Here is a 25,253-nt window from a genome sequence, read left to right on the forward strand (position 1 = left end):
ATAACATTAGTTTTGTTCAAAAAACTAAGAATCTACCGTTAGGAATTTGTCAGTTAATAAAAATAGATTTTTTCAATTCTTTGACATCAGTTTTTTTTTAAATCTTTGACAGGAGTTTTATTGCTGATTCTATTTTTCAGTTTTATATTTGAAATTTCTGTTGCAATGAAAAATTATTATTTTTGTTTTCCTTTTTTTCTTTAAGAATTCAAACTATCTATGATAGAATATTATAGTTAATTAAGAAAACGTTCAAGTATTCATGTGCTTTCATAATCCTATATGAACACTTTAAAAAATTTAATGTATTTTTATCAAACTCATTCTTTGTAAATCTTCATTTAGCATTACAAATTCATAACTTCTTTTCTTTACAACTTTCTCTTTCATCTTCTTTATTAGTTCCTTAATATTTGCATTTTTAGGTTCAAAATATCATGGACTGCATGTTATTTGAAGTCTATTGTAACTTAAGAGGGGCTTATAGTTAGTTTAACATTTGGTAAAACTTTTTATATAAATTAAAATCCACTTGAAACTAGACAGTTAAAGTAGTAAACTAAGTCTGCTATTTTTACACAAGGGGCTAGTGAGCTTTTATCCTGTGTGCTTTATGTTTATTGCACAGTAACACTTAAAAATATTCCATTAGAAATGTATTGGTGAATTTTTAAATTAAAATGTATTTTTTATCTGTAATTCAGAATAAATTTTCTGCCTGAGGAAGTTTCACACCCTATTCGCTGTATTTTCTAATTGATGTATAAACTTAAGGGCTAAACTTGGATACTGCGAGATAAAATTTAATAAATTCTTTGACTTTAATTTATATTAAACAAAGAGATCTTTAATTTATATTATTTAATTTAAATCTCCTGCTAATAAATACTAGCATTATTAGTTTTAAAATTTTGCTATAGATTCCCCTAATAAGTTATGAAAAAGTAGTTAGAATTTTAAATAAGCCAGAGTCATCACTAATTAGAATTTCATGTTTTTCATAAAGCTAGGAATATCAGTTAATTAATAAATAAAATATCCATAATGGGGAAAACTATGAAAACAATTAACTTATATAATATGACTGAAGAATAGGAGGATCTCTTAGAATATAGCCAGATAGACATTAAATTTAAGTTTAGCAGCACGGATGAAAATAAGTGCCATGTCATCATATTTTATCTCAAATTTTAGTTTGTTCTGTAAAAGTTGAAATACCTTAGGGAGATTGTGATGTATGGGTGACACCAACCATTAAGATGTGTAGAGGGGGCTAACTCTTAATCTGAAGACGCCAAAATTTTAGTTTCCAAGAGGGAGACCGACAGAGAGGTCATAGGGAAGGCTCGTGGGAGCCATTAATGAAACCGAAATTACTTTTCAGTAATTGTATTACTTTTCAGTTATTAGTATTGCAGTTTAGTATTAGTTTTTTGTTTGTGCAATAAATGTTAAAAATACCAGAATTTGGAGTTATTTCTCTATGAGGCGGAGAATGAAGAAAGGGGTGATATTACAGAGATCAACTAAAAAATATCACACATTCGAACAAAGAGTTTAGTGACCATTCATTTCTGACTGTGGAACAATGCGTCTACCATGTTATTCAAGAGGGATCCCCCCAAAAGGACCGGTTGTAAGGATCTCTCACAATAATGTGCTCAGATCCTTGAAAAGTTTGCTTCAACCTGCAATAAAATTTCTATCATAAATAGTTGAAAATATTATTATAAATATTTTGCTTTATATGCTAATATAAGAAAGAAATTACTGAATATTAGTTTAAATATATAAGTTTTACATTTAACATGCTTGTATAGGTAAAAGAATTATTGAATGGTAGTTTAATAAAATATGTTTTATTTAATTTAAATTAAATAAACTCCGAATTTTTGTAAAATTTTCATAATTAATTTTAGTTTCATACTGTCTTGTAATAACTGGCTAATTTCTTTTACAGATGGTCATGGGTGTTTGTCAATTAAACTACTCCTGAAAAGACAGTATGGATACTATCTTACGCAGATTTTCGTTCCGTTTGTTACAATAGTGGCTGTCTCGTGGCTTTCTCTGTGGTTAGATGCACGTGCAGTGATTCTGCGTTTATCTTTAATTGTAATCCTTCTGTTTATGATGATTATGATTAATTTTGGAATGCAGCCACTGCTTCCAGCATCATCTTACACCAAGGCCATTGACATCTGGATTGCTGTCTGCATAGCATTGGTTTTTGCTACTTTTCTCCAGTTTATATTGGTCAACCAACTGGCTCGTAGAGAAAGGCGAGCACGAATATCTGAAAATCACCTTACGAAAAATGGTGTAGCTGCCTCTGGAGATATTAAGGTGAGAAGCAATGCTTAAAATATTTTCTTGAACTCTTCGTGCACACATAGATTGTTCTTTCTTTTCCTTATGAAAACATTTGCACATAATGAGCTGCTTGATTGATACTAAGTTGCAAATACACAGTGCATCTATAAAATTCTGAATTCATAAAAAATCTATGCCTGAAATGATTTGTGTGATGAATATTCTGCCCTGATCGCTACAGGCAAGAGGTTAGGGATGATGATTGTCATATCGTTGGGCCTGGGCTCGAATATGGGAAAATGCATATATGTTTATAAATGTATAACGTCTTTGCGGTATGAGCAGACTTAAAATACTGGTGAGCCGAAAGCCTATCGAGTGGTTTGGTGATACGAGAAGAGGAATGGAATACCCTCGAATCCATTTTTGGAGTGTTCTTCTTCAAAACTGGGACGGGGATGTACAGTAACTGCCTGTACAGGCAATGGTGAACTTCTGAATTTCTACTTCTTTCTGTCTGTCTTCACCTTCACAAAAAACTTACACATGAATTTATTCTTTGTCAATCAAAAACTTCATACTGTAACGTCTAGTATTCTTGGCTAGCTTAAACTGCTACTAGACCTACTTGAAAATATCTTAGCGACTGCTAAGACTAAAAGAGAAATGCAAGGGAGAAAGTGTGTAAAAAACCCTTTAATTGAATTCAAATTATTTACAGGCGGCATAGTCTTTGTGCTTACAAATCCAGCATCCACTATTGGCGATAAAACTAAAGATAATGGTAAACGAAACTAAATTTAAAGATAAGCTAGTAGTTCAAGCCTACACAAATTGGTTTAATAGTATAATAGGTTGAATCAGAAACCCACACCGTCATGTAATTAAGCTTCGGCGAGAATGGGAAACTGAAATTCAGAATTCCAACAGCTGGTAGAAACAACAACGTGCGCACTCAGTAGCGAAGTACGCTGTGACTAACCTTCTCGCTGCTTCAGTTAAATACATTTTCGTTCACTTTAATTCATTAATAGCCTAGCGAGGAAACACGAGAGAAATCAGAAATGATAGGAAAGGTTGACAAATTAAAATAACTATGAGTAAAAATAATGTTAACCTCACAGTGGTTTTACTCGAAACTTCTAAAAGCCAAATTCTCTCTCTGAGACGAATTTTTTCTTATGCATACTCAGATGGTTTGCCGATTCACTTTCGTTTATAAATAAACCACCCATTTTCGTCACTAGAAAGGATTTGTTTAAAAATATGGGATAACTATCAAAGATTGCAATCAAACCTTTATTGCTTTTAATTTTTCACTCTTTTGATCGGCACCATGTATCTGAGGTGAATTGTCTTTTGCGCTTACAGAGGTGGTTTGTCGATTTGCTTTGCATTATGAACAAAACACCCCTTTTCGCCACCCGCAACGATATTTTAAAAAATCCGAGATTACTGCCAAACACATCAACCAAATCTTTGTTGCTTTACATTCTTGTTCACTTGTTCTTCACATTTGCTAGTTCGATTTTTGAATCAATATCAGATATAATGTATCAAATAGATAGAACAGCAGATTTAAATATGTTTCCCCAAAGGGGTCATATTTCAAGAGAAAGAAAGAGAGAGAGAGATGTTATGCAATATAAACTTTATATTTGAAGTTTCTTTGAACCGACTGAAACACTTCATCCTGAGACTTTGTAGACGCGCAAAGTTATATTGTTTTCTAGTATATGAAAATGATCATTTAAATCGATTAACATATGCTATCACACCTGAAACTTAAGAATGGTAGAATCTTAATTAAATGCGTTCCTTGTTTACTGATACTTATGGGAAGTATTAACCAAAAACTTAGAAACGTTTCATAATTTACATAGGTATTTGGATTTCACTTTATACCTCGTTACGAATCAGGAGAAGAATTATACGCAATTTCAAAGTGAATGTTCTGTCAGAAATGTACGCTGCGTTGCTGAACTCTAAAAGATTTTATGATCTGCCATGGTAGAAAACTGACAGCGATTAATTTTGATATATGCTATGAGTTAGTAAAAGAAACTGTCAATAAGTTTTAACATGGTGTTTTTTTTTTTAGATTAATGCTTTTAAAAATAATAAGAGTTTTGGAAAAATGAGAAATCTTTCGTCTTTTCATTTCACTTGCAACTTAAAATTTCCGTTCACTTTTAAATAGGCAAGATAAGTACCTGAAGAATTATCGGTGACAAGTAGGATATATATATTTAAATGATTTCTCATCGTAATAGGATGGTGAGATGAGCTACAATTTATACATATCGAGGTACTCATTACATAGCAAATAGAAAGCTCTATTATGTTTGGTTAAATAAAGGATTTGGCTCTGAATATTGAATCTGTTTGTCTATATTCTGTAATTGATATTATAATTCGAAGTACAGGAAAACTGAGAACTGAATGAACCATAACTGATTTATTAAGCCCTAAGTTTACTGTGGAATGCAATTAGATAAGCTAAGTTTAATGTTTTACATGCGTATATAAATATATAATCACAAACTGTTTTACTGATGTACCATTCAGGATTTTATGTAATTCAAACCTAGGAGGGATTTTACACTGTCTTAGGACAGGGTTCCATCTGCTGTTTTAATTCAATTTCTCGACTCGTGATTATTATGCACTAATACCCTACCATTATTTGGAAAACATTTCGGATAGCAATGCATCAAATTTAGTATTAATGACTAAAGATGGAATCTGAATGGTGTCAGAGAGGAACATTATGCTAACATACGCAGGCGGGGACGTTTACTATTTAGGGGTACGTTTCTATTTTCCTCTTAGCGGGTTCTGTTAATAACTGAAAAATATTTTTGTAATTTGTAAAATCAAACTCAGCTTCTTGGCAATTATTTTCTTCGAGCTACTTTTGCTGCTTAAGAAAGCTGGAAGTATTGAAATATAAGGTCCAGTTTTTCCCGTATAACATACAATTATTTTCATTTAACATTTGCTTATTTTGATAAATTCAAAATGATCCTAATGCAAAATAATAATCCAGTAAAAAGGTGAAATATGCTGGCGATTTAATGTTTTGAATTGAATAAATTGTGATATTTAAGTTTTGCTAACAGTTAACTTTATACTGATTCTTTCCTTTACGGCTCGTTTTGTCACTTACTCGTTTAGTCCAGAGGTGTTTGCTGATTTTAAGGCAAGTGCTGTGGGTTAGAATGAGGAAGAGCGTTTTAACCGGTCTGATTTTTTGCAAAAGCTTGGCTATTGCCATCCCTCCTGCTTGCCAAGAGAAAGGGAGTCGTTGTTCAGAGCAGACGTGAGTAGAAAGTTATGTATTGAAAGTTCTGTGCGCTTTGTATGTCCGACCCGGATAGTGTTGCATTTTCGCATAGAATTACTGGTGTTGAAACGCAACTTCTTGTAAAGTTCCAGCAAGCCGGAAGAGGGGGTGGGAGACCCTCTAATCGAACTCCGGAGTATTCCTTCTTAAAACTGGGGAGGAGATGTACAATAACTACGGTAAGACTGCACTTGTACAACTAATGGTGAAATTCTGGTGCTCGTCCACTTCTTCCTGTCCTGTTTTCTTTTCATGTACAACTAATTTGAGTATTATTCTCTGCCAATCAAAAATTACCATCACAATTTTCACTCGAAGCTTCTGAAAGCAAAATTCTTAGTATAAGGCGAAATTTTTCTAATGCATACAGAGATGGTTTGTCGATTTTCTTTGTGTTATGAAGCACTAATTTTCTTACTAATAAATATTTAATAAAAAGTTCGCTATTACTGACGAACATTTCAATCAAATATTTATTACTTCCATTTTTCATGCTTTGAATCAACATCAGAAACAAACAGACATAACAACAGATTTAAAAATTTTTTCATAAAGAGATGATATTTCAAGAAAAAAGCGACAGACACGTGTAATGTAAACTTTTTATTTGGCAGTTTCTTGTATCACCAGAGCTTCATAGTGCTTGATTGATATTATTTTAAATTTAAATCTTACTAGCAAGTTTTATGTTGAATTTTACCTTTTGCTTTGTATCTTGTGTCCTAAGTAAAATTTAAGGCAAGACTCGCCAATACATAGAGGTAACTTTTAAAGATCGAGCAGTTAGTCACACGTAGTTAATTAAGTGGTTAGCCAGCGCTTACTTGTAATAAACTGATGAGATCCTTAAGCAACTGTAACGATATCAGAGTATTCTATCAAAGCGTCCAATATGTTACAAATTTAGGAATAATGTCATCACAAATTTTAATTAAAACGTTATCATTTATAATGATAATTTGTTTTTTTAAATTTCCTATTTTGATTTTGACACTCAATGTCAAAATAAATGCAAACATTTTTAGTGCAGGATAGGCTAGGTTTAAAATCTCGTACTGTTTATAGAAATTTAAACTCGATAGTTTGCGAGAGGGAATACTCGAAATGTTAATGGAATATTTCGGGCAGTCGAGTGAATGGATAATATGATATTGATTTAAATAACTCCAGTTAGGAAACAGACTTTTAGAACGTTCTTTGAGGCCTGTCCTGAGAGGAGATCACTTAACAATGAATTAAATTAAAGCTGGGAAATATTTAAAGCAATGGAAAATACGATACCGTTTTAAATAAACTTTCAGTTGCAGGGAAAATGAAGAAACTATATAATTAAGTCCTTCCTGAGTGCCTGGACCTTTATGAAGCGTGTGTTTCCTGGAGTATGCAGTTCACCTTTTGTATGGTACGAAATAAACCAGTTTCTTAAAAAGTATTTTTGAGACCAAATTTGGATATCGCAGGATAATGGCTTGATACTGAAAGGCAAAATATGTTCTTCAATTAAGTTTAGAAGATCGATTTGATAACTAAATGCTGATTAATCAGTAATAATTTTTAAAGTGAAAAAATGCAAAGAATCATGATGAATTTAAGATAACGTAAAAGACGTTATCTACTTAATAAGATATCAATAAGAGAGGAATCTTCATTATCAGTTTAAAACGCTTCCATGTGCTGCGTAAACGGATTATGATTTGCAACTCATTATGCCACACTGGCTTCTCATAAATTGATTTCAAGTTACTACGCATCTGGACTATTTTGCTCAGTTATAGATTCAGTAATAATGTAATAGTAAAAAACCTTTTTGAAGTCTGTATTGTTTACAGGTCTTTTTTTATCGCAGGCAAAAATAATTTTATTTTTATATGAATCATATTGTCTAATTATTGAATATGAAGATGAATGAGTTGATTGAATAAGTTAATGTTGATTAATAATAACATTATTGAATGTTTGATATCGATTAATAACAATCATGCATTTTAGAAAGTTGTAGATTTCTATTTCATTCAAAACAATCTGATACAAAAGTTTTAATATTTTCTTCCTCAGAAGAAAAAGCAGATTGAAAGTAACACTCCTCCTCAAAAAGTAAGCAACAAAGACAAAATACGGAAGTAAAAAAAAACCTATTTAATGGATACGCATGAAATTGATCCATGAGGTTAGTGTGGCATTACTAGACCACATATTAAATAATAAAGCAAATACATTAAAAAAACACATGTATTACGACCATCACCAAATTGATCTGAAGAATGTGCAATGGAAACATCGCGCTAATAACGGGTATTATACTCTCTAGCTGAAATGCATGCATGAAAACGGCGAGGCAAGCTGGTAATAGTTTTATTGATCGCTTATTGTAGCAGTGACGCATATTCCTGTAGTACTGCATGTCGGAGATCGCGGAGGGTGCCTGGCGGCACACTGCGATTTGTTATTTGTCATCCCAACATGTATCACATATCAAAATCGTAAAAACAACCTTGTATTTAGCGTAAGTATATTGAAACACTCAATCGATTTCGAGGGCAGCTAAAGGTCCCTCGTCATCAGGAGAAAGAAATACCTAGAAAGAAGAAAAATAAAATAAAGGGGAATCTCAGAAACACGTGGTCCTTATCAGCATTGCACGTGGTTATAACCGGATTTTTGATCAGAGTTACACTATCCGCCTACTTTTACTGAGCCAGGCTATCTGATCAAACATGTAACCCAAAGGACAAGAAAATTAGCGAAGTTAAAAATAGGGAGCGAGGGGCAACTGCACCTTCACTGCACTTCGAAGTTCAGATTTTGAGCTCTGACCTACGATGGGGACAAAGGAACACAAACCACAGGTCGGGCGTATAGTGCATGCAGTCGACTCGACACAGTTTGGCGGGGTATGGGCCATCCTGCAGCAGCACAGAGGTGCGACGCCAACTGTCTTGCTCTTAGAGATCTATGGCGTCTTGCACACAGCCACAGGAAGCGATCATCTACCGCTGTGGTAATCCTCCGTCTTCCAAACCCACCTCTTCCACAGGGGTTTTCAGCCATTTGGTAACGATTACAGAGCCTATTGATGACACTAAGATGGACATTCAGCTCTCTCGCAACAGAGAATTGTCTTGCACCAGCTTGGAATATCCCGACAGCCCTCCAATGGATTTCATCGTGCAAATGGTGTCTTCGGCTCATACTTTCCGCTTTGAGTACCTCGGATTACACGGAACAATTGCTGCGTGCGAACTGACGCATTGGTCCGGCATGCTTCTTTTTAAGGCGTTGTGGTGAGATTGCGGGATTACGTTTTATGCTAATTTTCATTGACTGTTTGCATTCGGCGATGCAACCTCTACCTCCTATGTAAACTGTATATTTTAATTCCCCTTTTTTACATTCGTAACTTTTCTTTTAGCGTTTGATGCTTAATTTTGAGCACGAATGTGTATTAACTAATAATCATTTCTTGGTAACCTTAGTCTTAGAAACCAGTCTTCGACAATGCTTTTTTATTGATATAAATTATATGTTTTAATAAATGGCTCTTTTCTGTTTCAGAATATATTCAAGGTGAAAAACATTTTGGAGAAATGTGCAAATCACTGCATTCCGTTGTCGAAGAAAATAGATTTCTTAAGCCGTGTTTTATTTCCTGTCGCTTTTGTGATATTTAATTGCATATTCTGGTTTACATACATAAAAGGAAGGGACAGCAAATTTATTATCAACTGAAGTTATTTGGGAATTTTGTGATGCATTATGTTTTCAATATCTTATGCATTTCGTCATCTACTGCATGTATTGTATTTAGCACTTATTATTATTATTATTAACTTATTATAAATATGATATGAAAATATAATAAATATATTTTTAATTTTTTAAAATACATATTTTTATCACATGTAATAATTTTTATTATGCTACTGGTATGTAAAAATGTTAAAGCTATTATTTTCAGCCATGTTTTTCTTACCGTACGTACTTAAAATTTTTCATATTGTTCCAATTATATGTTTTATGATGGCAGCTGTAAAATACATAGATTTAAGTAATAATTTATTAAGTTACTTAAGAATCGCATGTACAAATTAATTTTAAAACTCTTATTACGGTTAAATGTTATTTAACTGTAATTAATAAAAAATTATTTCTATAGAGCTTCTTTGAATTTTGGCACATAAGACCAAATGGCCTAGTGAGATCCTTTGTATTTCATTTATATGAAGTCATTAGATAAAAAGTATTTTAAAATGAAAGTAGTATTTTTATCCTTCTTTCAGGTACGTTTTTAAATTTTGGTAAAAATTCAAATATTACAAATTTTTTCCTCGTATCTTCAAAATACAATTAGTTTCTAAAATAACGAGCAAATTTTATCTGCTTTCAAAATTTTATTGCTTATAATACAAAATTATGTCGTGCGTAGTTGGATAGCGAGACAGTGAAAGTTTCCATTTATATTGTGTATCTTCCATAAATCGGCGTAAGTCTTCAGTTTCATACTAAACGCACTTTACCTTCACCGCAGTTTTGGAATACATTGCTGGGATAATTGTTTGTCAGACTTTTTGTAATCTGGTAGGGAGCATCTACATGATTTCTTTTACAAAACCCTCGAGAAGAAAATTACAAAGGGTCGGGTTTGGATCCTGGGAGTCCATGAGCGCAGTAAGACACCTTTTCATAATCCTTTCATCATCCTGACATAATCCTTTTCCTTATCAGGTGATATATGATCCAGTTTTGAAACTAAGTAAAATCTGCTGCTTTTTTTTTGAAACACTCTTTAATTAACTCTAATTGAAGACAGTTAAATTACATGATTACAAATTGTAACAAGTGCTTTAGAAAAAAAACCGTAAATTGGTATTTTCTTATCAAGATTATCATAAAAGTTTAAAATTTATTTGGTCTTAGAGGCATAACAATGATTTGCCTTTGAGTTGAAAGTATTTTAGTCTAAATTATAGGGAAGCTATAGAATTTGCTAACAATAAATAATAGGATCTCATCTCAAGCTTGTCAGGTCCTAGGTACATACTGCACCTGCCGCTTATAAAAATCACTTCCGTTTTCAAAGTACTTGAATTTACGAAGCGGCTGAGTTTAACAGAGGTTGATTTCAATATTACAAACTAACCTCTCAGTTTTACGCTTTTCAAGTAAAATAATAGCTAACAAATACTTCTGTCCGAAAATAATAATTAAAAATTAAAACTAAAATAAAAATGTTTTCTCAATTTCTTATAAAATATTTTTATAATTATATTCTTGATGAAATTTATCTCTTCCTGACTGACTATATTATGCATGTCCTCTAGCAGAGATATCGACTTACTCATCTCCTTTGAAGTGCTTGCATTTTCACAAAATTCAACTTTATTCAGTTTACTGAAAATCTTTCTGTATTGACATTTGAAAGCTTTTATAATACCCTAAAATAGCAGACTGAATGTTAAAAGTTTTATGTGCAAGAAGAGAAACTTATGATTTTCAGAAAAAGGTCAAAGGTATGTGTGTTGCACAGTTTTCTGATGAGTAAATCATCTTTTTCATTTTTCTGTTCACTAAAAATCAATAAAAATACTATATGTCATCCTTGAGTTCTCGTTGTTATGATAAGTTAGAAGTAAATTCTTGACTCCTCGCAAACATCGGGCCCACCAGCGACCGAATGGTGAAGTCGCTGAACACTGGTACTTTGTCCCGGTTTTTGAACGGGCAGGCTGCATGGGCGTTTTCATAGTTTTCTCTATGTGAACGTGCATGCGAGTCTGTTTCCCTTAGAAAGTCCCCCATGAAAGCATCTCTCTATTTAGGCAAATAGCTGTCGAGTGCTTTGCCAGAACCAAACCAAACCAAACCTTTCAAATATCGATATTTTCTGCTTTTTCAATAACCAGAGCTGTCTTCTTAATTACTGGATTCATATTGCACATTAATATTACCAATTTATTACTTCAGATTCTTAAACTAACCGCTGTTTCACTTTTAAATATTAATGTATGTTCTAGTAATATTCTGTGACGCAGTCCAGCTTTGGCTGTATTGTACGTTTTATATGGCTTGTATCCATTTAGCATCCTTAGTAAAACGTCTTGTATTCAATTTGAGTTAAAAATAACACACCGAATAACGATTATTATAACGATAGTTAAAGCAAGAAACGATAGTTAACTAAGAAACGATAGTTTATAACGATAGTTAAAGTAAGAAAATTCAGCGTAAGGTTCATGTATTTGAAAACTAGTTTCGAAGGTTTAAATAAAGGCACGTTCTTCAGCTTCAGAAATGCAAATGAATGAAGAATGGGAAGAACGAAGTCAAGATACTGGCGCCCTCTATTAATGAAAAATGAAAACAGCTTTGAAATAATTTCCTGAAAAGTTGAGATTAAAGATAAATTGAAACTGGGTCGTTAACTAGAACTGGAAGATTTTAACAACCGATCTCCCTCACGGAGCAAAATGGCACCAACATTGATAGGGAGACTCTAGTAAAATGTAGTCCCTTCTCACCAGAAAAAAGGCTGATTCTCTTTGTTCACCCTTCCCGAGAGTGAAAGATATCGCTCGATATTCGCACACACAATAAAAGGAGTTTACAGTAGTCACAGCAGAGCCACCAAATATGAAACTACTGAATATTTATTGAGTAATAATTAAGCTGTTTAATGAATGATCAATATTAAAATGTATCTCATAAATTTCCAAAATTTCATTATCTTTGCACAAAATTTGATTTGAGAAATAAAAAATGTTTAGTTTCATAAAAAGCAATTAAAAAAATTACTTTCAATGAGTACATAAATATGATAAATTTTATATACATATTTTAGTTAAAAAATAAATTATCTTCATGCGTACATGTAAATTGCAAGCAAAAATTCCCATTACATAACTACGTTTTCAAAAGAAATTTATTAATAACATTAAAAACAAAATTACGGTCATGAAAATTTTAATGTGTGTTAAAACACTTGATCATATATATATGTCTTAGGAAACCTGCATCATAACTTGCTGGATTTAATTTCTTAAAAATGCTGTTTAGGCATGAATACTGCAATTTTCAAATTACTGTTAAATTACGCCACGTATATTTGATTGCTGTTTCCAACTAAAAATAACGAGGAAATAATTATTCTCCTTAGGATATTTTCTCTCGGAATTTCAGCAGTATTCTGTTTTACTTTCAAAATTTTTTAAACCTTAAAATACATACTTAAGCCATTGGCATTGCAGATAAGAAGGTCTTATGTAATCTTCAAAAGTATATATTCAAATATTATAGCGTTGCATGATTTACACTATGCCAATTTGCACTGTGAGGTTTTGTCCTTTTTATAGAATCAATGAAATTTCTATCCTGAGTTATCAGTTTGCAGTTCTAATGCATGTGTGTATTCATTATGTTATATGACATTTATAACCTTAAGAATTAATGCTTCTTACAAATTCAAAAGCTGTTTGATGATAATGTAATTGAAGAAATGCAGTAATACTTTCTCAGTATGCTTAAAACAATGTTATGTTCGCTAATAGAACAGATGGCACTTGGAAAACAGGATAATTTTCACTCAAAAGTTCAGCAGTATTCAGTTTCATTTAAAATTAATTAAAAAAAACCCTTAAAAATATAATAATACCTTAATCTTTTCTTACTGAAGATACGAAAGCATTATGTAATGCGTTCCAATGTATATGTGGTAACCGGCAGTAGGTTACGCTGATGACTCCATATAAGGATTAGTAACCGACTAAGTTGCTATTTTGTTTAGTACATTTGTTAAAGTTTCGTAATACCTACTGTATTTTTGAACCAAAATATGTTTATTACAAATTTATGAGAATCTCCATTACAAACAAAATATAATAACATGTAAAGCATAGAACAATTATTGTAGGTAAAGTTGTCCTCGTTATGTGAGGATCTTTCTAAGGGCTAGTCTCTTTAGTCGAGAGTTCCAGAGTATTCTGGTATGTTGTTCCGCTGGAAACAATCTGTAGACTAAATTAGTCACACCTCCATATTTTTTAGTTATATTTTACATCCTCTGATTCGTTATATCAGAGGAAAAACAAGATCATTGGTTCGTCAGCCTTTCTGAAATCGAGAGACACGGTGCAGACAGACGCTTTGAAGACAGACGCAGTGCAGAACGCTAAAATTGCTTGACACTGGGCATGAATTTATGTCTCTTGCACTGTCAACCGAAACGAATTATTGCGTCTGCGACGTCAGACCAAAAACTTGAAAACAGTGACTTATGGGGGACTGCACATACAATTTTCTCATCTCTATGTGGTTCACCGCATATGTATCTATATATTACAAACTATATATGTTCAAATATGATAGCATTCCATGATTTATACCGTGCAAATTCACATTTTTACCGCCCTTCAGGTTAGAATCAATACAATTATTTTCAGTTTCCAGTTTGAATACATTTACAAGGTGATTTGCTTAAGTACGTAAAACATCAGAGAAGGGTAGGTTACCCAAAGACAGTTTGGAATAAATAGCAATGTAGGGGTTTAAATGCGAACCTCATGTACTTTTGTGCAGAGAAGAAAACACAAGAAATGAAAAAGACATTGATGTGAATAATAATATTTTTAATCAACAAATCGTTACGGTTGCAAAAGTCAGAGGTCACAGTAAGTATTCGAAGTTACAAGGCCACCAGCTACAAGCGTTAAACAGGCACAGCAAAGAATCACGGACTTCTTGAAATTTAACGGAAGTCTCACGGATGACCGCGCTAGTTAATCTAATGTACTCACAAGATCCTTCTGACAGGCTATGGGTATTTCATACTTGGTTTTTCATGCACCATCAGATAAAGAAGTTTAGACAGGATAGGTTTGAGGAACATGCAGGCGAATGTACAGGACCATCATGACCAATTCAAGTTTGACCAAATGTTGAATTCAAGTGTTGCCGAATGGAAGGAATAAAATGGGCTGGGGTGCCATCATGCTGGAACCACATACCCTTGCACCACAGTTGTTGGATGCTTTGGTCATCTACCAATCCGGGCAAGACTTCCTCCAAGAAATTTTATAAGACCGTCCGTCGAGATGAATAGGCATGAGATATGAGCCTATTAGGTGGTCGTAACGATGCCCGTCCAAATACTGATGGAAAATTGGTGTTTTGCTGAACGTGATCGGGTACCCCAGGGTTGCTCATACATGTGTATTATGTGCATAGTAGCAGGTTTCTATGTTAAAATATGTCTCATTGTTAAACATGATAGTAGCCGCAAAATGGGGTTCCACTGCATAGTAAGTTTTCTATCCTCTGAAAGATACAGGGCTGCCAAAGCCAGGACCCTCGTCCTGGAACAACCTTACGAAGTTGGATATCCGGGCCTTGGATGACCCCTCAATGGCGACGCAGACCCCACAGTCCCTGCCCGTCTTTATACGTAGCCTCAATAAGTACGAAAACGTTGAAACTTAATACAAAAAACGTCGCTCATTCATCTTTTCCTCGGGGCACCACTCCCTCAGCCGCAGATAAATTCGTTTCGGTGCCTTACTGTTCGGTGCCTCTGTCAGTCTCCGTCACTGGGACTATGAGGACTAACCCCATCGAGAAGGTCACGTATATCTAACTATATCGCTCCACTACAGCCAGAGGAACAGACATGATAGTACCAGTACGGTCCCTGCCAAGCCTGAACCAACCTAAATACAATACTCGGGTTCTAGTCCTGTGAAGACTGTTTGTATACCTCGTGGTTGAGACTGCCTAGGTACAGATCCTAACCAGTACTTCCCAGGAATTCTCCTGAGTCAACCCCCGGGGAGGTCGTCTAAAAGATACACGTAGTTTTGAGAACGTAAATACGTACTGGTATTGAAAAGGATTTCTACGGCGAACACCCTCAAAGAAAAAGTTCTGGATCTGTGGCTGGTCCCCTCAAGATACCTCACTATGCGTGAGTTAATTGTAACATAATTATATATGTAACTGGAAGCACACTCGGCGCGTATTCGAGAGATCCAGGGCTCCAGTCCCGATGAGGGCATTGCACTTATTTCACGTCTCCTGCTTCAAAATAACCTAATGACTCTACAGTGGTGCCAGAACTAAAAGGTGGGGGACAATAATTTGTCATCAGGACGATTCAGGATTTGGCGATTCCCAGTCTAATCCTCAATAGCTCTTTAGAAAGAGAGTATATGAGGTATGAGATAAACTGAAAGACTGGTTTCATCAAGAGGTTTGGGTTTATTTAATTATGACAAAGCACACAAGGGCTATCTGCCTAAGGAGGGAACGCCCTCGTATAAGACCGTCCAAGGAAAACCGGCCCTCACACACGCTACACATGGGGAAAACCATGAAACCCCCATGCAGCCAGCCCTCTCGCGGGATTCGAACATCGGACCGAACCACCAGTATTCAGCTACTTTACCGCTCGGCCGCTGTTTCATCAGGAGGGAAAAAAATACGTCTTTAGGTGACATCCACATATATCACTGGATAAACTTCTGAATCTTCAAATAATTCGACTCAGAAATCATGGGATTCTCCGTTTATGATACGATATGATGTTTTATAACGTAATTTAAATTTATACAACCATATAGTCTAAAACCAGTCGCTCTTAACTTTAATCTGCGATGATATCGTTTTTGTCTTTTCTGTTAACACAAGCTCAATTGATGGTATTTGCTGGTGTACACGTCCAAGTGTTTTCTCTTTGAACACCTAAATTCTTTGAAGTACCTTGAAAGTATCTTCAAAGAGTCCAACTTTTTGAAACATCTTGGTATGTCTGACAGCCAAATTTCCCTGCAAATTTTTGCTTACTTTTCTCCCTAATTTTCTTCTTTCCTTCTAAAGTTATTTTCAGTGCTCACACAAGAAAATTAAGAATTTTCGATTGCTAGATAATTTTGCATTCTTGTTAATTTTTTTAAAATGTCAATTACATGAATTACGTTTCAGCTGAAGACAGCTTTTCATTTTCTAGTCATTTTAACTATAACTAATGTTTAAAGCGAAGTCCAAAGAATAAATATTTTAATTAAAAGATTTTTTGCTAAATGACAAAGAAATAAAACAGTCCAACAGTGTTTATTCTGTACCACCGAGTGACCCGATTCTTATATCGGCTGAAACAATTTAAATCATATTAAAGATCATGTTTTTTATACAATCTATAACGTGAGAGAAAAATTAGCTTCTTAAAACATTCTTTCTAAGAGGATTAATACAAAAATTTATATTTAAATATATATTTTTAAAACTGGGACTTGAACCAAACTGTCAGACTAGAGTATATGAGGTATTTTACCCCTCCTTCTAGCATGCCTTTCTGGTGTAACGGTAGCACATTTGACGCATATTTCGAAAGGTCCAAGTTCGAGTCCCGGCGAGGGCATTGCATATTTTTCATGTCTTCTGCTTCAATATAACCTAATGACACTACAGTGTAAGCATCGATTATTGTTTATCGTTTTCAACAAAAGTTTATAAAAAATAAACAAGGAAACGATAGATAGTGAACCTTTTGTAAGACGGCCATATGCGTTTTCAGGTTACTCTGATCATCTAAAATATATCATACTTGTTTATGTTTATTTATACTCTTAGAAATACTGATTGAATTCAAAAATGGTCGTCTTAGTGAAGTGATCAGGATGAAAGCGTTCATTGTATGTTCTTTAATTTACAATTTCCTGTTGGTTACAAAACTGAAATAACCTTAATCTCAACAATAGTAAATAAATACATAAAACAAAATAAAAATAAACAAATAAATAATTTAAAATAATCAGTACGTTAACAGCATGAATACCATTGATATCAGTATTAGTTTCCTTATCTTTTATTGTTTAAAAGAGGTCTGTGGGTGACAGATAGAAAATTCGTATAAACCCATATAAACTGAAAGAAGGTATATCCATTTAGATTGTAATGGAAACCAGTAAAAGTCAATATAAACCAGTAGAAGGTTTTGTTGACAGTGTTTCTAATGTTAATTGTATGGATATTTAATATCAGTAAGACAAATTCACACAGATTAGCAGAAACCAGTAGAATTCGATGGGAACCTGTAGAAAATTTTACAGGTTTCTGTGGGACATTTTGATACCAGTAAAAGAAACCAAGAGAGATCCGCAGAAACCAGAAAAAGTCAGTAGAAACCCATAGGACCCTATGGGTACACCAAAAACGTTTTACTGTTTTCTATGGGACATTTTTAGCAGGGTGAATAACTCCTAGATAAGCGGTTGTCAACCTTTTGACTAACGCGTACAATCTAAACCAAAATTGAAAACCTGTAGTACCACCACCACCACTCTTCAACAAAGTAAGTAAGATCGCATAAATTTACGATTGTTAGAGAAAAAACTCAATCAGGATGCTGAGGTTTTAATTTTTGAGTTTGATAGTTAAAAATACTTTGCTTCTTTGCGTACCATCTATTTTTCTCTTGCGTACCACCTGTTGAAAACCCCTGTCCTAAACTACCTACATTATTTGTATTTCCACTTTCAATAATCATAACTCTTGTCCTAGACTACCTACATTATTTGTATTTCCACTTCCAATAATAATAACTCTTCAAAAGAAAAATACATCAACATATACTAACAGTTCTTAGAATGCCGAAATGCGCGCGTTTGCATATTAAACGAAAGCCTCGACACCAGAGGGAGCGTTCTTTCGTAAAACAACGTTTCGTCCGAGGTTATCTTCCCCAGCCCCTCAAAGCTAAAGCTGAGCAAAGGCTAGCAAATTTCCAAACTTTGAGGATTCATAGACTTTTTTTTTTTTTTTTTTTATTTTTTTTATTCGAAAATGAGCGAGAAAGGTGATTTTGCTTCTAAGATGTTAAATTCTCACTCGAAGGAATTAAGCATGTAAGAAATTTGAGTTGACTCAAAATGAAAATTATTTAAAGGTGTAGTCAAAGAAGATTTAATGCTTTTAGCCTCGGAAATAGGATTGAGCTAACAGATAAGATGATGGTTTTAGACTTCAGAAACAGTGATATTTATAAATATATAGATTCTGTAAACGAAATCGCAAACATGATAACTGAGAGTAGAAAGTACGAGAAATTAAAACAGTTAGAACTTGCAAAAATTAAATTAGAACATTCTAAAGCAGAGTTAATTAAAATATCTACGAAAATGGAATCAAACATTCCTAAAAACGAAAATAATGGCAAACTGTTAGACACTCTTATGAAAAGTGATCGTACGGCTAACCACCAAAACACCTACTAAACCAGATAACTTTTTTTTTTTTTTTTTTTTTTTTTTTTTTACTCGTTGAAGAGCAGAAATTTTTCTAAGTTTGTTAGGTGACAAGGCAACTGAGTCACTTGCGTACAGGAGATATACGTAAATGTGAAAGAATTGATACTGAAATAATTCTAATCAACCCATTATTCATGTTTGGAGCAATTTAGAAAAATCATTCCGACTGCAAAATGAAACACACGTTCAGTTTTCTTCGTGTTTAGCAAGTTGTTGGAAATATTTAAAATTTAGAGAAGTAACGTATTTTGAACCATTAAATCAATTTATTATACCTGGCAAAATTTATCAAACTCTAGAAAAAGAAACAGAAAGTCATATGAGAGGAGAGAGCGTGTTTAAACTCAATGAGCTTGGTAAAGAGGTTGATTTATTTTCACATCTAAAGGTAAATCATTCGCTGTAAATTCTAATGTTTATATAAGTTCTTCAAGAAATGTTTGGAAAGTAATATTTCTTTGAGATATATATCATTCCAACTGTATATTCGTGAAGATGAATATCATCATTTTTCTATATGACCAAGTTATCTAAAATTATCAGTGAATGATAAAATAGAAGTAGTTAAAAATAATAATCCTTGCTTTAGCAGACATTCTATATTAAATTGTTCTTAAAAATGTGTTTTTGTAAAAAAGAGGCATCGTAAAACATTGCATTTCCCAAATCAAAGCTCAAATTCAAGTCGGAACATATACAGAGTAAATGAGCTTTCAATTCCAAGTGAGTCAGCAAATACTCTTCAAAGTTCAAGGCTATCGGAAATCCAGAAAGTCGTTAATTTCCTGATAAACAAGCGCCAGAATTTGCGCAAAGCTTAATATCTATGAGAAATCATTTAAACTGTAAAAAAACTAGTACGAGTACTATTACTTACTGAGTACTGCGATTCGTATTTTGACAAAAAAGGAAACAAATTTAAATTACGATGCCTAGATGGGGAAGGGAATCTTGCTTTTTAACTAAGCATACAATAAAAATTAAGCAGATAATAAATAAGCGTAACATCTTGTTTTTAGGTAAGCATACAATGCAATGCAATTTGTAGGGTTTATATTTATTTTAACTAACATTTATTTTAAGTTTAAACTATCTTTCCTGTCAAGCCTTACTTTCCCCTGGAACTGCCAATGCCAGAATATGTAAATTTTAGTAGAACGCGCAAGCATTCAAATTATCAGCGGAAGTATTCTGATTTAAATAGAAGGAAACGAGTTCGGTGTGATATTCCTACTTAGCGAGCGCGGAGGTAGTTAGCGAGAATTGAAGAACCCCGCGTTGCGGCCTATGTGCTTGGCGGGAAGTAGTGGTAATCGTTCCAGTGAGCTTCAAGTCTGCTGAATTAGCAGCGGTATTGTAAAACACGGTGAGTTAGTTATTTTAGAGAGCCTCGTAGTTAGAATCTTGTCTTTACTTTCTTTTCAGGTTATTATTTTTATTTGACTGCCAAGTTGGCACAGTCTGTAAGCGTCAAGAGGACGCAATTGTAATTTATTACGTTGAATAAAAAGGGACTTAAACCCTTCACAAGGCTCTATCTTTTATACAAGCTTTCACAGTCACCTCTTGGTTGCGTGCAAGTTGGAGGCGCGCAACGTTATATTGGCGCCCGAACACTTATCGAACTGAAATGGCCGAAAACTGGATGGAAGCCGCTGGACAACACCAAGAAATGACAACTCAGTTAGAAGGATTTGGATACCTGGTCCAGACTTTGAGAGCATCAATCAAGCCAAACGTCCATTTCGACGGAAAAAATTCGGTGGCGGTATTTTTAGAAGGTCTAGAAAACCACTTTCAGCTCTACCCTGTGCCTGAAAGACAAAAAGTTGCCATCGCCACATCAGCACTAAGAGGACAGGCCGCGCTATGGTGGAAAAAATTTAGGCAAATTTCTTCTAGGTGAATTTGGAAGCCCGACGTATACATTTGAAAATTTCAAAAAATCGTTAGTAAAGGCCTTCCCCATAGTGAAAGATCGCGCACGGCTGGAAGCCGAACTATATAGTTTCTATCAACGGGATACAGCAGAATTGACGGACTTTATTTTACGAAAAATCAAACTAACGGATATGCTGTATGGAAAAAAACCCGATGCGGAGATAATTGAAATTATATTACCAAGATTGTTACCCGCTGTTCAAGACTACTTTGAAATTAGAAACCCAAGAACATTGCAGGAACTCTTCGAATTGGCGGTGAAGTTTCAAAATCGCAGAATAGCGGAAAGAGCGAGAGGGGAAACATATTCTCAAAGTACCCGAAGGAAGGAGGAAACCAGAAATGGAAATCGCTCATATGGGGGAAAGAACTATCAAGCTAACGCATCGAAACTCGAAGGTCAAGGCGCAAAAAGAAAATTTGAAAATAAGCATCTGCGTACCCAGAAGACACAGATTGAAAGGAAAGCTTTAAACGACTAGAGGGTCCTGTGAAAGGGAGGGTCCAGACCCCGGAAGTTTAAAAAAAACCCTGAAATAGACATTTAAACACGGTCATCGTAAAAAACTCACAGCTACCAATTATACAAGTCCTGGTTGGCGATGTACCAGTAGAAGCCCTCATCGATACAGGAGCAGAAGGAAATTTTATGAGTGAAAAGTTCTTCAAAAAGAATTTTTATAGGATACGACTATTTAAAAACAGAAATACGGAAATTATAGCAGCGCAAGGAAAAACATGTCACTGCATCGGGAAATTATCATTAAACTTACAGGTAAAAGAGGAAAATCTCAAAGTATTAATTTTTGTGGTGAAAGACCTACAACACTCTCTTATTTTAGGTATGGACTTTCTAAGGGCCGCGAGGGCCAAATTAAATTTTCAAGATAGTTCCGTGGTGTTGGAGATGGACCAGAGGGTGGTGGAACCTGTGGAGACACCTGAATTGGACCTTAGCCATCTGAATGACCAGGAAAGTAAAGCAATACAGCAAGTGGTGAGTAATTTTTCTCATTTGTTTTCAGAAAAACCCGGAAACTGCCAGATCGTGACTCACAAGATTCAATTAAATGCCGAAAAACCTTGTAGGACTAAACCGTATCGTTATGATAAACAAAAAGACCTAATCATCGAAGAACATATTCAGGAGATGTTAAAGAATAAAATGATAACGCCCATAAATAGTGAGTACGCGAGTCCAGTCGTACTATGTAGGAAAAAGAACGAGTTTCCTCCTTCGGATAAAAGGGCTTGGAGGTTTGCTATCGATTACAGAAAACTAAATAGCATTACCAAATTTCCAGTTTACCCTTTGCCGGTTATAGACGAGATCATTAGACAGATCAAATCGACAAGATATATGTCTACTTTGGACTTAACGTCTGGCTACTATCAAATAGCTATGAGACCCGAAGATATACACAAAACCGCGTTTATAACAAAATCGGGCACTTATGCATTTTTACGCATGCCCTTTGGGTCGTGTGGGGCCCTATCAACATTCCAGAGAACTATGGACATTGTTCTAAAGCCTGTCCTAGGAAAATCAACTTTAATTTATCTAGATGATATAATTATAACGAGTAGTACGTTGGAACAACACATTAATGACCTCGAACAAGTTTTTAAATTATTAAAAGAGGCCGGTCTTACAATTAACGCCTCAAAATGCAAGTTCGCAACTAAAGAACTTAAATATCTCGGTTATAAAATTTCGCAAAAGGGCATAGAAACGCAAGATTCAAAAATAAAAGCTATTAAGAATTTTCCACCGCCCAACACCGCCAAGAAACTTTCATCTTTCCTTGGATTATGTTCTTACTATCGATCTTTCATAAAAGATTTCGCTAATATTGTTGAACCACTCTTAGTAATCAAAAGAAAAAAGAGTAAATTTACGTGGACAGCGGAAGCTAACACAGCTTTTGAAAGATTAAAAGAAGCGCTTATTAATGCCCCTGTTTTAAAATTCCCTGAGGGGGACGAAAACCTGGAAATTGCAGCAGATGCGTCAGACTATGCGGTGGGTGCGGTTCTTATGCAAAATAACCATCCGCTGGCATTTTTTAGTAAAACATTGAATCAGACACAAAGGAATTATACAGCTACAGAAAGAGAAACATTAGCCGTATTAATGGCTGTAAACAAATTTCGAGTTTATTTCGGCAAATCGCCAGTAACTGTCTTTTCGGATCATGCGGCTGTTGGTAGACTTTACTCGGGAAAAAACCTAACGCCCAGGTTAATAAGATGGGCTTTAAAACTCCAAGAATATAATATCACAATAAAATATAAACCGGGTAAGGAAAACAATGTAGCTGACGCACTTTCTCGTATAAAACTGGACGACGAAGGAAATGAACTTAAATGCGCTGTGTTGACTTCAAAAATTTTAGATTCTAGAGATACGGTTATTACTGAACTGAAAGCTGATCCTGAATTTGGAAATATCTATGCTTATTTGAAAGACCCCGAAAGCTTTGAGCATGCAGATATCGATGCGATAAGAAATAGAGCAAAAAACTATGAAATAATAGATAATTTATTATTCTATACGAAAACAACAAACGAAAATCTTGAGTATAAGCCAGTCATCCCAGCCTCGCTTCGATTAAGCATTTTGAAGGAGTTGCACGAAAAAAAAAACAGCGGGCCACCTAGGGGTCAGAAAGACTATAAAAAGGGTACGCGAGGCGGTATATTTCCCGCAATTATACAAAATAGTAACGGCGTATGTCAGGTCCTGCAATCAATGTCAGTTAATAAATGATATTAATTATAGCCCGGCCGGGTACTTAAATAGCATTCGCGCTACATTTCCGAAGGAAATTTTAGGCATAGATCTCCTTGGTCCCTTCCCCCAGAGCGAGTTAAATAAAAATCGTTTTCTTTTAGTAATAGTAGATCATTTTTCAAAATGGATAGAAATTGTTCCACTTAAACGCGCGTCAGCCAAAACAGTCGCAGATGCATTCTTACACAGATACATTTTAAAATACGGTGCACCGATAAAAGTCATTAGCGATAACGGAAAACAATTCATTAGTCAAATATTTGAAAACATATGCAATGGACTTGGCATACGCCATATCAAAATGGTTCCGTATAGACCACAGGCTAACATAGCAGAAAGAGTTAATAAAAACATTGTAAAAATAATTCGCAGTTACGTTAGCACACATCACAAGCGCTGGGATGGCTACATAAATGAATTAGCTTATGCTTTAAGAACGGCACATCATGATACTACGGGAAAAACTCCAGCAGAATTATTTTTAGGCAGAAAGTTAATTACGCCTTTAGATAAATTATTCTTTGTGCAACAAAGAGAGCAGGAGTTTAAACAACAAGATGTGCAAAAGTTGATTGATCAGGCGCTTAAAACCTCGGATACGGCAAGAAATAGACAGAAACTTTATTATGATAGAAAACGCCGTGAAGCAGATTTTAAAGTTGGGGATAAAGTATTGAACAGGAAATTTTCTTTATCAAGTGCCCCAGACAATTTTATGGCAAAGCTAGCTCCAAAGTTTGAAGGCCCCTATGTAATTCAGGAAATCAAAGGGGTAGTATTATATCTTAAGAACGACAGAGGGGAAATCTGTAAAGCAAGTCCCGACCAGGTGAAAAAATACTATAATCCAAATGATTTTGAAATCCTTAAACGTTTCTTGCAGGACTCAAGTCTAAACGAAGTAGAAGGTTCAAACACTACAACAACTATTCCACCACCCAAGAAACAGAGAACTGAAGAGAGACCTAGCACTTCTACAACCCGGACGTCGGTATCAAAAAGAAAAAATGATTTTCAAACTCCGGCGTTTAAGAAAAACAAAAATACAGATGAACCGAGTAAAGAAACCGTGGTAAAGAGAAAAACACCACCTACAAAGGATAGCAGGAGAAATTACACATCAAGGAGAACGCGCACACGGCCACAGAGTCAGGTGCCAGCAAGGCCGCCGTTCCGGAAACTGAAACGCCAGCAGGAGGCACAAAAATACGAGGAACAGAAGAAATTCAAGAAGGACTCCAGACCGGAGGACGTCAAGACCAGCCGTCCCAGGCAGAAACGCAAAGGCCAACAACCAGACGATTACTCCGTCAAGAGGCCAGCATGTAGAGGACGCAAAAGAAAGAGCAACGTGGACGACACTCGGAGATCAATAAGGAGACGATTGACATCCATGAAACCTCTAACTTGGGATCAATTTTGCCAAAAACGGATGACGGAGTTTCAAGCATCGAAAACTCAAAGATAAGTTAAAACCTTCTATAAATATTTTTCTCTTTTGTTCCGAAATGTTATGCATAAGTACGAAGTTCTATGTTTTGACGAAAGTCAATATGTCTCGGTTGAGACT

General features: G+C 34.7%; 1 protein-coding gene across 2 annotated transcripts in view; it reads left to right on the forward strand.

Moving 5' to 3' along the window:
• LOC118186905 (glutamate-gated chloride channel-like) overlaps positions 1–9,912 on the forward strand; it is a 91,482-nt gene extending 81,570 nt beyond the window's left edge. For both annotated transcript variants that reach the window (XM_085810188.1, XM_035357081.2), the window contains 2 exons: positions 1,961–2,346; positions 9,212–9,912. In XM_085810188.1, coding sequence (XP_085666314.1) covers positions 1,961–2,346; positions 9,212–9,385 — 560 coding nt within the window. In that variant the 3' untranslated portion in view covers positions 9,386–9,912. The remainder of the gene's footprint in view (positions 1–1,960; positions 2,347–9,211) is intronic.
• Positions 9,913–25,253: the final 15,341 nt, after the last annotated feature.

The sequence above is a fragment of the Stegodyphus dumicola genome, chromosome X2 (genome assembly GCF_044657685.1).
Source record: "Stegodyphus dumicola isolate Sdum_Otavi_A_Nest chromosome X2, ASM4465768v1".
Lineage (NCBI taxonomy): Eukaryota > Metazoa > Arthropoda > Arachnida > Araneae > Eresidae > Stegodyphus > Stegodyphus dumicola.